The 16165-nt window shown below is 35.6% G+C and overlaps 1 protein-coding gene across 1 annotated transcript; it reads left to right on the forward strand.

Moving 5' to 3' along the window:
* The first annotated feature begins 12778 nt into the window (after nucleotides 1–12778).
* Nucleotides 12779–15487, forward strand: LOC132639935 (putative late blight resistance protein homolog R1B-12). Its single transcript, XM_060356316.1, has 3 exons — nucleotides 12779–13821; nucleotides 13923–15099; nucleotides 15395–15487. The coding sequence occupies exons 1-3, from the start codon at nucleotides 12779–12781 to the stop codon at nucleotides 15485–15487; spliced, it is 2313 nt and encodes a 770-aa protein (XP_060212299.1).
* The last annotated feature ends 678 nt before the right edge of the window (nucleotides 15488–16165 follow it).

The raw sequence follows: 16165 nt of genomic DNA on the forward strand, positions 1-16165 counted from the left end.
AACCTAAATGATATTATAATTAGCAAAAGTGCAAATAACTTACATGTTTAAAGTGGGGGGAAATTATTACTAATAATTGCAAGAAACAATAGTCAGGTATATCTTACTGAGTAATTTGTGTTTGTTTCTTGTTTATACGTTTTGAAAGTACATGTTCAATAAATTTTTATTCTATGTTTTAATCCACTGCGTGAATAAAGATATTAACAAAAAAGTTTATCTCCTTTATCAAATATCTTAAAAATAAATACATAAAAATTTCTTATATAATTGTAATTTATTTTTTTATTAATTACATTTTAATATACTTAGTTACGGTTATACATCACAGGGTTGTGGGTGTAGAATCATATCATATATATATATATATATATATATATATATATATATATTATACTAAAAGTGGGAAGTCCTATCTCTAAAGTTGGATTACGATTTTGCCCCTTCAGTAAATCAAAATGTAATAAAACAACTAATTAAATATTAAATAATAATATTTTAATTAACTGAAAGTTGATTACACGTTCAGCAGTGGTAAGAATTTTCCACTCTGCATTGAATCACGACCTAATTAAATGTGTGAAAATTAAATTGCATAAAGGGTGGTGAATAAGAATTTCATTAGTCTATTTTAATGCTCCACATTCACTCTCCATAATTGTGACCAACGGAATTACTCACCCATTATATTGCCTTTAAATCAAGCATTATTTCAAGAACATTTGAGTGAAATATGTTATTATACAATCTGTAAACATAATAAATGAAAAGTTTAATACAAATCAAAATAATTCTTTTTAAAAGTAAAATAAGAACGTGGGAGCTGTATGTGTGGCCAACTGGCCATAGTTAAGTGGAAAGACAGCCGGTTGGACTTCATTTTCCATTCATTTGAATATTTTTTTTTTATCTTTCATTGCTTAAATATTCTTCCTTTTCAATTTTCAACTGTTGTTTGAAAGTACATTTAATATGATTTCAATGTAAGTCTTTTCACCTGTTAGACTTTTGGTTTACCTTTTCATCGGTTATGAAAATCATCAACAATTTAAGTTCAAGTAATCATTTTCTTCTTCATCTTTTTCCATTTTTTTAGAGTTCTATTCCTGATTATGTTTTTATTTCCTATAAAAAGTATATTATCGTGAGAGATTTTTTCAACAAATTACATTACTTCATAAATTAAAAAGTTATGTTGTATTTTTGCGTTCTGGTCGAGAAGTTGTGATTTTTGTCCTTTTTATAAGATTACTTCTCCTCATATAACATTGTTACGTATATTGTTGTGGTTATATAATTCTCAATTCTAGGCTTATAAGCAGTAATTCTTAGTTGAAGTATTTTGTTTTTACGGAACATAATATGTGGAGATGTTATGGAATATCGAGAACTTATTGTAATGTAAGAATTTACGTGTGTGTTTTTATCTATCTTGGAGTGAAGCCTAACAGGTTTTGATTTATCAGTTATGAGATTTTTAATCTTGCTATAGTGTGAGTGTGTGACTTGCATATTTGGTGAAGATCTCCATATTGTCATTTCCATATTGATGTGTTGGGTTTGGGAAGGGAATATAGACTTTCTTTCTTTGTAATATGAAATGGGAAAATTTCCTTGAAACACAAAAAAGTGAAAATAATTGAATAGTGGTTACTTCATGTTTCTTCTACTTAAATATAAGTAGATAATTGAGATTGAACTCAATTATAATATATATTGAAGAGCAGCTTTATTCGGATAATGTTTTTATATTTCTGGAAATACAAATGATTAAATAATGTTTCTACTTATATGCATGCCATTTCTAACGTAGTTTAATCTTGCTAATCCTAATTATTGTATCCTGCTGAATTAACACTAATATCATGCTCAGTATAAATAGTGGAAGCGGTCCATCTCCAGTATTAATCCCCTCCAGTGAGTCCAGTGCACAGTTAATATTGAGACATCTGTCCACCTTTTAATCTAATGGTCAGCACTTAATTAACTAAAGCAGCCTCTCAAACCATGGTTAATACCCTGATTTATCCTTTCCTTTGCTGGCAGCATCAATTTAGCCTAAAATCTTGCTAACCAAAATAGAAGCATCCGAAAAAATTGCTGGAAAATCTTTCTCGTTGAAAAAATATTTTCTTACCATGAAAATCATGGAAAAACATAGCAAAAAACAGCAAGAACAAAAGATTAAATCATCTAGATGGTACAACAACAACCAACGATCGCAAGAAAACGAAAGATCAGTTGATGAGCAAAAGTTTTTCCAGAGATTAAGTGACAATACCAAAATAGGTTCTTCTCCGCTCTTGCACTATTTTTTCTACTTCGAGATCAAATACATTTGTTTCTTGTGATTCTCGTGGTGAAACAACCAAAACGAACAAATGTCTAGAATGTGTTTGATAAAAATGTCTCAATTAGGTTGTTGGAGAATTTTAAGTAAAAAATGGATATTTGAAATAGTGAGAAGTTGAGATACTTAAAGCACAAAAATAGCAAATCGAATGAAGGTCACAAGTTGTTCCACGTAAAGTTTTCATATTAATCTTATGAAAATAATGAAATTCATTAATTTTAGAATGTGATAGTAACAGAGCCTTTGTTAAGACTGTTTTGATTAGTGAACTCCATCGTTGGTAGACTTATGGATATGATAGCTAGTAACAGAGCTTTGTTAGGTGTTGAAATTCATTTCTGATGAAAAATTTAAATAATTTTTTCTGAAATTTAAGACTAAAAATTATTTGTCTTATTTATAGTTTTTGTAATGTATATGGATATCGCATCAACTGAGTCTCAAGGTGGATGTAATGTGCTAATAATACTTGGGATGGAATTTGACTCGGATGAGCACGCATATGACTGTTATAATGAATACGCAGCTTCAGTTGGCTTTAGTATTAAAAAAGAATATGCTAATAAAAATAGAGTCCACGGGTATCTGACTTCAACAAAATTTACATGTTATAAAGAAGGTTATAGAAGCACGGACAAACAAGATCCGATGGTTCAAAAGCACAGAAACGAAACTAGGACAGGGTGCTTAGCTCATATTACTATTAATCGTCAATCGAGTGGAATGTTTCACATCACTTCATTTGAAGAGAAACACAACCATCCTCTTGTTGATTCTTCTTTAGCTCATCTGTTACCATCTCAAAGAAAGATAAAAGTTGCTCAAGCATATGAACTTGTCACGACCCATTTTGGGCTCACCTTCCCATCTTGGTAGGCGAACCCTCTCGTTTATACAACGCTTCAATCACATACCTTTCTTTTCGAAAGCATTTGGAAATTAAGAAAAACAGCGGAATTTCATTTATAAATACAAACTCGAATGTTACATAATTTGACAATATGTTTTTACAGACTCGATACAATTTCCCATGACCTGGTCTAGGCTAATACAACAGCGACTAAGTAAATTTCAGAGTGCAATCATATACTAAGACTCAACCTCCAATCCCGAAATGAAATGGGAGGAGGCCTTCCAGAAAAGCACCGCATAACTTCCGCGTATACTTCGATCAATCACCTAACACAATCTACACCCCAAAAGGGTGTAGCAAGTGCATTATCAGTACAACTACACGTACTGAGTAGGCATCATAGGCCGACAATGGTTAGTAACACATATTGGTAAAGAATTCACGAATAATGATGATAATCACTAAATCAAGTCATATATCCCCAGACAGTACATCACAACTAATCTATCATAAATTATAAGTTGGCTAAACACATATACAGATTCACAACATCTTTACCATTCCCAGATCGCTCGTCCGTGTTTTAGGAACGAACTCATTGTTACGACACTTTCATGTCCAACCTCGCTTAACACGATACACTACTAGTTTTAGGTTTGTTTAACAGGCATAAGTCGGCAATATAAGTCACAAGAGTCGAGTCTAATTGTTCATCATTACCTACGTATAGCATCTAAACCCCATATGATAAGTCTGAGTATCTAATCCTGGAACAATCAACACAGTAGAATCAACAACACAATCATCACAATACAGTCATCACGACATCTTCCTCAAGTCATAATGCAACGCAATGCAATAATGGTATGAATGTGATGCCATGCCATGCTATGCAAATGAGATGTACACATGTACTCCGGACGGAAATATCGACGTCTCGGTAGTACAACCCAGTGTGACTCGCGAAGTCTGAGTGCCACCCGTCCCGGATCTTTGCCAAACAGACAGACGGGACCCTGGCTAATTGATCATAGGGGGAGTCTCACCGACACCACTCTGGGGGACTCACAGAGCCAATGCACTACAATCGAATTCGGGATAACATCGGAAATGGCTATGCACAATGATGCCCGAATATAACCATCGGACATTGGCCTTCTCACAATCACTCAAAGAGTTGTCAAATATCAGTTTCATAAATCAACGATTCTAGAATTGAACCTCGGACATCGGCTTCCTCACAATCACTCAAGTAAAAGAGTTTATTAAGTATCAGTTTCATATAACAGCGATTTCGGAATGGATCTTCGGACATCGGCCTTTTTCACAATCACTCAAGTAAAAGAGTTTATCAAATATCAGTTTCGCTCAATCAACGATACCGGATCATCACCGGATATCGGCCATGCATGATAATATGAGAGAATGCGTGCAATGCATATGTAAATCATCTACAAGCAAGCTCAATATCACAAGTACCTCAACGGGGTACGCCAACAATGTATCATAGTACAAATACCCATAACGGGTATGTCAACCCTATCCAAATCAGGACAACAAGTGACATTCATCATCTACCAACTACACATGGAATCAAGCCAACACAATTAAACAATCAAACACATAACGGGATGGCTTGCCCCAACACGCATCAAGTCAATAATTTATCGTACAGTATTACCATTTCCTAATCAGCATATTCACTTAGGATAAGAATCTCGCCCTACACTCGCATCACTCGTCACCATTTAACTAGGATATCATTCACTACCGTGATTCATTTTATATTCCCTGCTAGCGCTTAGATTCACTACAATATTCTCACCGATAGGCATAATTAGATTCCGTCCACGGCTCCCAAGTCACATAAATCCACCGATAATCAACAAGGCTACATTAATACCTAAGGGTTCTACAGGCCACAAGCCCGAACAAACAAGTCACACATAACAGTACCATCCTAAGATTCCATCCCATATCTCCAATTCCTATACATGCATTCTCTGTTTCTTCTCCACAACAATACGGAAAACTAACCGGAGTCTACCGAAAGGAAGTCGTAACCTACCTCAGGGCTGAGCGAGTGCCACGAACATCCAATGAAACCTCAATTAATCACCACCGCGTAAACCATATGAAAAGCTTGGAGACAACCATGAGACCCAAGAGTAGAATTCACCATTAGGGTTCTTTCCAAGGACTTCAAAATTGCTAAGGTAGATATGGAATTTTTTATCCTACCTAAAACTTCACTGTCACAATGCTAGTTGATCAATCAACCTTCATTAGGACATTCATGACCATATTCAATTTACTAGTTTGGTCAAATTGCCATTTTAGGCTTATTTCAAGAAACCCATTTCCAAGATCTAAAATAGAGACACATATGTCTTTTAATAGGATAAGTGGAGGATTAGGTTGGGAATTATGTTAGGATGATGAACATAGGAAAATATTCCAAGGACTTTTATATCAAGAAGGACAAGGGTTTATTATTTTAGAGTTCAAGAGATTTGAGCTACCCATTTGTGATTCTAGACAAGGATCCTTAATGAGAATCAATGTTGGGAGAATGGATGGAAGAGGTTAGGGGGATAATCTTTCCCAAGGAAGTACCATTTTTTGCTCAGAAATTACTCTAAAAACGACTGGACCCTCTAGGGTTTTGAGAAATGAAGCTAATTCTCAAAATGTCACTTAAATAGGTGGATTCACTGCTTGTGACCGCTGGGGCGGTCTCGTCACCACTTCGGCAGTATCGCTTCGGCGTCAAAGGTGACGCTAGGGCGGTCGAATGGAATTCTCTGACCAGCCGCTTTTGCGGCATACAAGCCGCTACTGCGGCACCGCTGGGGCGACGTGCATGACGCTGAACCAGTCATATTTGGGCTCGTGGGCCCCGATCTAATTCTTTACTCGTAACTCATATGATTTCCCGATCAAGTTGACGGTCCCCAAGTTGCAAGAGAAGGCTCCAGCATGTCGTCGGGAGTCGGTGTCACGAATATTTTGAAAGTCACCGTAACGACTGATAACGTCCGAATCCACTCCTCAAAGAGAAAGTGTACACGGTCGTATGCAATATAATTTACGCAACTATGAGTCGGGGTCGATCCCACAGGGAACAATATGCTAGGCGATTAAGAAAGTAAGGAACTTTCACCAACTACACTAAAGCCAAACGATGGATAATATTTTGGTTTTTGGAGAAAATTATAACTAATGCAAAAATGTAAACTAACCTAGAAAGCAAGTAAAATGATCAATGGCCACAAGCATGGATACAAGGGAAACTACGCTCAAGTAACGATCCAATGTACTTCATGATTTACAAATAGTGGTGAGTTTATATTACTTAGCCTCGGATAATGACTCTAAATTAGCTTCTTCCGAAGACTAACTAGACTACCTAATTGAATATCCCTAAAGCAATTAGGAGCATTAAGAACACCCGAATACGGCTACAAGTGGTGTCGCCTATCCCTAGGTCGATTTCCATTAGATGAGGGTTAACGCCCCAAATTCTTGTTAATCAATCTTTCCCAATCCCGAGTTTGCCTCTTCCAAGTTTAAATCGAAATAAATGGGCAAGTCTTAGGGTTAGCTACTCCCTTAAGAATCATTCAAAATGAGATTAATTAAAGAAACAATAACCCACTTCATTAGGAATAAAATCATTCAACACATAAGCAAAACAAGATATTCAATCCAAACTTAAACAATGTATACTTCCATAAACAAGGTTCAAGTATTGAAATGAAATACTACACACATAAATATTCAATACAAAGCAAGGAATTGAAGAAAGGATTAAGAAATATCTCATTAAAGTGTTTCCAATATTCTCCTCCAATGGTGTTGGTGATGAAACCTTAGCCTCCAAGTTTATGTGTTATGCCAAAGATGATAATGTTTTTGCCCTAAGCCTCTCTTTTATGCCCCATATTTCAGATTTGCAATTCTGCCCGTTTTTGCGAATCTGTCCCGTTTTTGCAAAACTGTCCAGTTTTGACAGTTTTGCAAATCTGTCCAATTTGGCCTCTTTTTGACTTTATTTTCACTTGGTTTCTTCCGATCACTTCTAGATCATATAAAACCTGTAAAATAGATGTAAATGATATTAAATGCACTAATTTCTCAAACAAACATAGCAAAAATATAATATTAAAGAAGAGATAAGTTGGTAAAATACCAACTTATCAACGACGGAATGGGTCGTTACAGAACTTGACTTATTAGATGATTCAAGAATACGTCCTAAAGCTTCATTTGACTTGCTGCTCATCAAGCTGGAGGACAATCTTTTCTAGGTTACACGAAGAGAGATCACAAGAATTATCTTAGGGACAAAAGACATGAAAATTTGAAACATGGAGTGGCTCGTAGCTTGGTGAATTATTTTGAGAAAAGAACAGTAGAAGATCCCGCTTTTCGATTTTCTCTACACTTAGATGATGATAATTTGATAACTAATGTATTCTGGGCTGATGCAAAGATGATAAGAGATTTTAAGATATATGGAGATGTTGTGTCTTTTGATACAACATATAGGACAAATAAAGAGTATCGACCCTTGGCACTGTTTGTTGGTTTGAATAATCATAGGGAAATAGTTATATTTGGTGCAGCTCTCTTGTACGAAGAATCAACTGAATCGTTTCAGTGGCTTTTTGATGCATTCTTTAGCATTATATCTGCAGATAAACCACAAACATTCATGACAGATCAAGATCCCGCAATAGTTGTTGCTGTCTCATCAGTAATGCCAAATACATATCATCGTCTATGTGTGTGGCACTTGGAAAACAAATGCGTTTAAACATCTTAACCATATCTTTAGAGTTAATTCATCATTTTCGAAAGATTTTAGCAGATTGCTTTATGATTATGAGTATGAGGACGATTTCTTAAGTGTGTGGCAGGATATGCTTGAGAAATATGATCTTGGGGATAATAGTTGGTTGAAAACTACGTTTGCTATGAGGGAGAAACGGTTGATGGCATATGGAAGAAATACATTTTCAGCAGGTATGCGAAGTACACAATTAAGTGAGAGTTTTAATGGATCTTTAAGGGGATATTTGAAATCTGATTTGGATATCGTTCAATTTTTTAAGCATTTTCAAAGATCAGTTGATGATAAGCGCACCAATGAGAATAAGTCAAATTTTGATATGACTCAAAGAATACCTATTTTAAAGGTTAAACTTCCTTTATTAATTCATGCTAGGGATGTATATACCCCAACTATATTTGACATGTTTCAAAATGAATGGGAAAGGTCATTACTTGTTTCCGTGAAGGACTTTCATGATGAAGGAGATTTGTGTACATACAATGTTGGCACTTATGGAAATGTTAAGGAGCATGCAATAACTATCAAGCGATCAGTAACTCAGTTTCTTGTACCTGCAAAATGTTTGAGTTTGTGGGTATACTACTGTCACGACCCAACCGGAGGGCCCTGACGGGCACCCGGAGCTAACCCATCGGGCACCTCTCATCATACTTCTATAATCATAACTAGGTGAGCCACATGACCTATTAACAAACTATATGCCTCAATAATACCATTTCCAAAGGCTAAAACACTTTTATATCAACGTCTACAACTATGCCCATATACATATACACAAGCCGATGAGGCTAGCAAAACAATATACAAAAATATGAGCCGACCGGGCTAAAAGACTTCTAACTATACACAACTGTCTACGAGCCTCTAGAGAGAGTATGTAACACCATATAGACGGGACAGGACCTCGTCATGCCCATATGTATATACACCAAGGAATAGTACAACAGCTACAACTCCAAATTAAATGGAGCTCCTCTATGCAGTCTCTGAGCAAGCAGTCTAGGGATCAAGTCTATCTCCCTGTCCACCTGCGGGCATGACGCAGAGTCCACAAACAAAAGGACGTCATTACGAACAATGTACTGAGTATGTAAAGCATAATTGACGAGGCCAATGTGTATAGGATTTTCTGCTCGTACTCAGTCAAATTCTAGTATAGTTTATGACATCGTCCCACAGAGATTGGATAATCTAGGCTACAGACTTGTAATATTTTGACTACTATTTGGGAGAATCAGATTGATGAAAGGTGAGTTTGGAATTATAAATTACTTAAATTAAAGCTAACAACTTCCAAAGGATTTATAATTTAAAAGAGTTGAGAATCGTTGAATTCACTTGATATATCATTACAATAAAATCTCAGTTTCTACACGTATTTTCTAAAGAATAATTTCTTATTGATAATACAATTATATTTTCACACTAAGAAATAAATAATTAATTAACACTCCGCGAGGTTATGTCAATTAATTGACTTAAGCTTAGCGATAATTAAACTGAAATATCTTGCCTGAATTGTGCTCAAGGGTAGTAAAAACTTCGTGAGAATATTTTTACTAAAAATCAATAATCTTGCCCACAACAGTTCCTCCGTGAGAATTAAAACTGAGGCAAGCAAAATTACATACTTGAAATAATAATCTTACTAAAAATTACTCTCACTCTAATATTCTATTCATCAGTTATTATATATTGATTTTGCTCCGTGAGAATTACAAAATTAATATAAGAATAACTTAGATATAAAATATATAGATGTGATAATAATGATTAAAAGATCAATATTCCAGCACACTATGAAATATAAATAGAAGATTTCAAGCTAAGAATGTATTGAAACTGAGATAGAATTATCATTATATCAAGCTTCATCAACTATCCCAACAAAAAGAAATTACTCCATTGTGAAGTAAGAAAAGCTAAAGAGAAATTCCAAAAGACTAAACATAGTTTAAGAAAAAAACTAGAGAAAAGAGACCAAGAGTAATTCTTTTCTCTCTAGGAAGCTTAGAACTAGAATGGAATTTAGATACAAAAGTCGGATGCCCCTTTCTTCTACAACACATGCCTATTTATAGAAAAATTTCTAGAAGCCTTGGAGAGACATTGCAAGAGGAATTCAATATAATAATATTTCCTTGATGAGAAATTGGCATGGGAAATTATCATGCAATCTTGAGAAATTGGCATGGCAAATTATCATGCAATCTTGAGAATTTCGCATGATAATTTGTCATGAAATTTTGGTGAGAATTTGTCATAACTTTGTTTCTCTTGATTTTTTCATACTAAGGGCTCGAACCCAAGAGTTGCTGCACCACATCCTTTGGTGGTGTCAACAATAGCTTGATACTATGTGTTGGAATTTTAAAAGGGCGACAAAAGAGTACGGAAATCAAATACTTTCTCCGGATCAAAAAGAGTGTCCACTTAGCCATTTACACACTCTTTGAAAAAATTTCAAGGCAAAATTAGGTAATTTGACTAAACTACCCCTAATTAAATAAGTATTGAGATTTGGTTACTTAATACTTAATAAGGACAGATTTGAAAAAATAAGGTTAATTTTTTATTGATTTAGTAAGTGAACACTCTTTTTGAACCAAAAAATAAAGGCTAAGTAGACACTCTTTTTTATCCGGAGGAAATACTAGTTACTAAGTTGTTACTCCCTTCATCCCAATTTAAATTGTCCCAGTTTGATTAGAAACCGAGAATTTTGAATATTTTGGTCCTAAATTAAAGATGTGTATAATGTACCAAAATGTCATTTGAATTTTGTGGTCATAAACTTGTCATATACGATGTTTGAATTGTAACTTATTAAATATAGAAATAAACGCTCTTTTGGGACATACAAAAAAGAAAAGTAACACACGAGTAATTTTACTATACCACCTCTAATTATTATATGTTTGAAAATTGATTGCAAATAATTATAGTACTTATTAACAAAGGTAAAATAGGTATTATTAAATGATAAATTATCTCTTGATTTTTTAAAACGGACATCTATTTTTAGTACTGTGAATAAGTAAAAGTGGAAAGAAGGAGTAACAAACTTAAAATAAAATATTACTGTAGTATTGTTTTAAGGCCCCGTTTGTCCATAGATACCAAAAAAAAATTCACTTTTTTTTTTGGAATTTTGGATTTGGAGTTATGTTTGGCCATAGTTTTTGAAATTGTAGTTTTTGGTGAAATGTAGTTGTAAAAAAGTGAAAAAAGTGATTATTTTTTTTGAAAAATAAGTTTTTTGAGTTTTTGGTATTCTGGAATACAACTTCATCGGAATTTTCATGGCCAAACGCTGATTCCGGAAAAAAATGAATAATTTTTATGGCCAAACGGCACCTAAGACAATAAATTATTTTGTTTTGTTTCTGAAAACGATTCGGATTCCATTTCCCTCTAAAAGGCCACGTGAGCTATTTCATTAAAGCTCTTCTCCCAATGCACTATAAAACTTCAATACTTTTGTTGGTAGTCGTTTTGTTTTCTATTTCAAAAATTGTCTTTTTAAATTTCTCAGAAGGGACTTCAAAGTTTATAGTTGTAACAAAACAAATGCACATTTCATTTCCAAAGATATGCATTTTTGAACACAAATAACAGTCAATTAAAATTAATTATTGTCCCTTCCTCTGGGACAGCCTTTCTATCCTCATTAAGTACGGATAAGGTTTGCGTACATCCTACCATTTTCAGACCTATTTGTGGAATTATGGTGGGTATGTTGTTATTGCCTGTCCCTTCCTCTGGGACAACCATCCTCATAAAGTACGGGTAAGGTCTGCGTACATCCTACCCTTCTCAGACCCATTTGTGGGATTACGGTGGCTATGTTGTTATTGCTTGTCCCTTCCTCCGGGACAATTCTATAAAATTGGATGTATTTAACGTGCCTTGGTAGTTGATGACATGCCAGAACGTAATATAAATTAAAACTTAAACTTGGATTGTCTAAATATTCATCTTTGATGTACACACTTGAACTTTAATTTACATAGTGATTATCCAATTTAATTAGTAGGAGTTGATTCTGCCGTACCCAGCGGATCTTGGACTGTTCTATGATAATTTATATAGGAAACCAAGAAAAACTTATTAAACTGTAGATTCCAATCTCAATATTATTTCAAATCTATAAGTACTTGATTATTTAAAACTATTTCTTACACAGTTCTGTCATACTTGGTTAACTAAGAAAGAATACTTTAATGCAACAATCAAACTCATCTCAAAACCATTTTGTTGACCAACTTAGTCTACATTGTTTATAGTAAGTTACTCTTACTTTCTTGTTTATGATAGGATGAATCATTTACATGCAGCTAGCTGCTATAGCTTTTTTAATCAACAAAGTCATCCACACTACTAATGTCAACTAAAAATAGTAATAAATTTGGATCCAGGACAGTGCATAGCGTGGGTTTCTTAACTAGTACTTCTATAAAAGAGTTGTTTTCTCTAACATGTACTTCCATAGCTCAAAGCAATTCAGAGATATCTCAATCATTTGATTCCCCACATAATATTGAGCCTTCTCTACAAATTTGCTCACTTCATCTGTTACATTTGACTCTATAACTGTATTATACCCTTATTTAACATCAATATATCGAGCACCACCTGCAAGAAGTCAGCGACATTATCAAGACTACGTCCTGTTGATTGTGCCAAGAAGAAGCACAGTTTTTCGGAGTCCAGTATGGCCACAACTTCAGAAGCAATTGTTGGATTTGAGGATGCGACGGAAGTGCTGATCGAAAAACTTATCTGTGGCTGGAAAGATTTAGATGTGGTCTCCCTTGTTGGAATGCCTGGAATAGGTAAGACAACTTTAGCAAGGAGATTATATAATCATAATGATGTTGTCGGTCGCTTTGATGTTTGTTCATGGTGCAGTATTTCTCAAGCATATAATAAGAGAAAGACATTGCTTGAGTTATTGGGTAATTTGGTTCCTCTCAATGACATCACAAGGAATGATGATGAACTAGCAGACAAGCTGCGAAAACATTTGCTAAAAAAGAGGTACCTCATAGTCATTGATGATTTGTGGACTATTGAAGCATGGGATGACTTAAAGAGATGCTTTCCAGATGATAAAAACAGTAGCAGAATCATCTTGACAACTAGACAAGACAAAGTTGCTTCTTATACTGAAGTTTTTAGTGCTCCTCATCGTCTTCGTTTATTCACAGATGAAGAAAGTTGGTGCTTATTGCAGAAGAAGGTGTTTGGAGGAGAAAGTTTCCCTCCAGAACTTGAGCGGATAGGAGAGCAAATAGCACAGAGTTGCAGAGGGCTTCCACTTGCAATTATTTTGGTAGCTGGTGTTCTTGCAAAACTGGACGAGGACGAAGTTCGTTGGGAAGAAGTTGCCTATAGTTTAAGACGGGCATGTATTAGTGCTGGCGATAAGCAAAAGTACATGGACATAATTGAGTTGAGTTTCAATCTTTTACCTGATCAGTTGAAACTATGTTTTCTCTACTTTGGAGAATATTTTGGAAATGGAGTTAAGGTCCGTAAGTTGAGACAGCGTTGGGTTGCAGAAGAATTTGCTGTAGCTAATGGGTTAAAGAGCGCGGAGGATGTAGCAAAAGACTACATGATGGAGTTAATAGATAGTAACCTTGTAATGGTTGTCCGAAGGAGTTTCTCCGGCAAGGTGAAAACAATCCGCATGCATGATCTATTACGTGGGTTTTGCTCCAATACTTGTATACATCAATTGGATGTAGAGGGGTAAGATTTTATTGGAACTACCACATACTTTATCACCTAAGACTATTAACTCTAATGGTTCTTACAATTTTCTTCCTTTTGGTATGTTGTTCTCTTACCAGGTCAGATGATTCAAGTTCCACTCATCCCCGAAGTGGCTATGAAATCCATCGTCTCGATTGGTCTGAAACAGGTTCCTCATGCTCTCATTCTTTGATCACTCATTTACTCCCTTATGATAGACTTAACAAGAGAAATTTATTGTTTGATTGCAACTCTATCCTTTCTCATGAGTTATTGACATTGAGAGTGTTGGATTTGGTGTGCGTCACATTAAGAAGTGCGTCCTATATTCAATTCTTGATTAATTTAAGATACTTGGCCCTGAAGGGGAATTTTGAGGAAGATCCATCATGGTTATCCAAGCTCAAGAACTTAGAAACATTGATACTTAAGGGATCGCGCAGATTAAATCTGTCACATGCAATATGGGGTATGGTAAGCTTAAAACATTTGGAAGTGACTGGTAAACCAGCTGTCATTATGTGTGATGTCCCAGAGTTTGAGACGTCCCCCCCTTTAGAGAACTTACAATGGCTTTCCTTTGCACACTTACCTGGAGGTGAGGAGTTCCAAAAGTTCGTGTCAAAGGTACCCTGTTTAGTAAAGCTGAGGTGCATGGTTGATGAGCCAGAAGTTGGTCGGAGATGCATTAGGCTTCCAGGTTTACACTCTTTAAATCAACTTGAATCACTCAAAGTCTATTTTCTAAAACGTGGTGCAAAGCGACTTGAAGTGAACTTCCCTAGGAACCTCAAGAAGTTGACGTTGTCATCATGTCAATTACCATGGACTGAAATTTCAACCATAGGAAGATTGGAAAATCTGGAGGTGCTCAAGTTGGATTCTTATGCTTTTAAGGGAAGGCAATGGGATGTCAAAGATGAGGAGTTCAAGAAACTCAAGCTCTTGAAATTCTACAGCATGAATATTCCACAATGGAACTTTTCTGAAATGTCCTTTCCCAACCTCCAGCTGGTGATTTTCAGAAAGAGTCTACTGGAAACATTTCCCCACAACCTTGAAAACTTACCTTTGTTGAAGATGATTGAGGTGCGCAAATGCAACCGCAGTGCATTGAGATCTGCTAGGGAGTTTGAGAGAACTCAAATTGAGGATTGGGGAAATCATGAATTCAAGCTCATCATCAAGTCTAGAGATGAGGAATCAATGAGTGAGGATGAAGAAGAACTTGGACAGACTTGGCAAGTTGACTCAGAGCTGCGAATTTTGCAGTTTGTTTTCTGTTTTCTACTTTTTTTCTTGATCATTTCTGTCCCTGTTAAATGGGCTGACCCGGACCCCATCCAGTTCATTATTTGAATTGCAGGTCATGGCCAGTCTGATCGGGCGAAGCCGTATTTAGGTCCCTTTTTTAAAGCATAGTCGAAATTTACAAAGTTTTTAAAGTTAGCTGCTTTAGTTTCAAACATACGTGTCTGAAGTTGAAAATTTTAGACCGTCAGGTTGTATTTAGGCTCCGCCGGAGCCTAAATTCAGACTGAAGGTCTGAATTTGAACTATGTCTTTTCAGATTCAGACCTTCGGGTATGAAGTTAGGCCTTGGCGGAATGCAGCTTCAGATCCTCTAAAGAAGAAGAATAAACAACATGAGGTTACTCAGTGAAGAGAGGTTACTCACTACTATGCTCCAATAAGAACCGGATTGACAAATAGCCTAGGAAACTCATCTGGAGGACTAAACTTCCCACCAAAGTAATTTGTCCTAGTTGGATAACACTATATGAATCTTGTCTCACACAGGACAATCTCAGCTGTAGGAGCATTCAGCCAGTTAATAGATGTTATATGTGCCAGTTGAATTTTGAGAGTGTTAGGCACCTCTCCCTGCATTGTACAGTAGATATCTGGAGCATGTTTTTCTCCATCTCCCGGACTAGCCTGGGTCATGCCGGACAGTATCAAGGAAGCTTATGGAAGTTGGTGTTCATGGAGAGTTGGGAAGTCCATCAAAAAATTTGGCAAATGGTGCTTGCTTCATGTTTTTGGTGCATCTGGGATGAAACAAATCCCAGATGTTTTGATGAGATTTCAACTCCATTTCATGTCATTAAAGCAAAATGTTTGCTTAATCTTTTTGGTTGGCAAGACCAGACTCATGTAACAAGCTGTGACTATTTTTTTTTGGAATGTGTAAGCTCCCTTGTGTTAGACTAGCATAGTTTTGTTTTACGGGAGCAATCACATTCTCTCTTTTTTGTAACTTTTGATGCATCTTCTTGTTTCCTTTAATGTAATCTTCTTACTTCATAAAAACAAAAGAATAAACATCATGAGGTTCAGT

Source organism: Lycium barbarum, chromosome 5 (assembly GCF_019175385.1).
Source record: "Lycium barbarum isolate Lr01 chromosome 5, ASM1917538v2, whole genome shotgun sequence".
NCBI lineage: Eukaryota > Viridiplantae > Streptophyta > Magnoliopsida > Solanales > Solanaceae > Lycium > Lycium barbarum.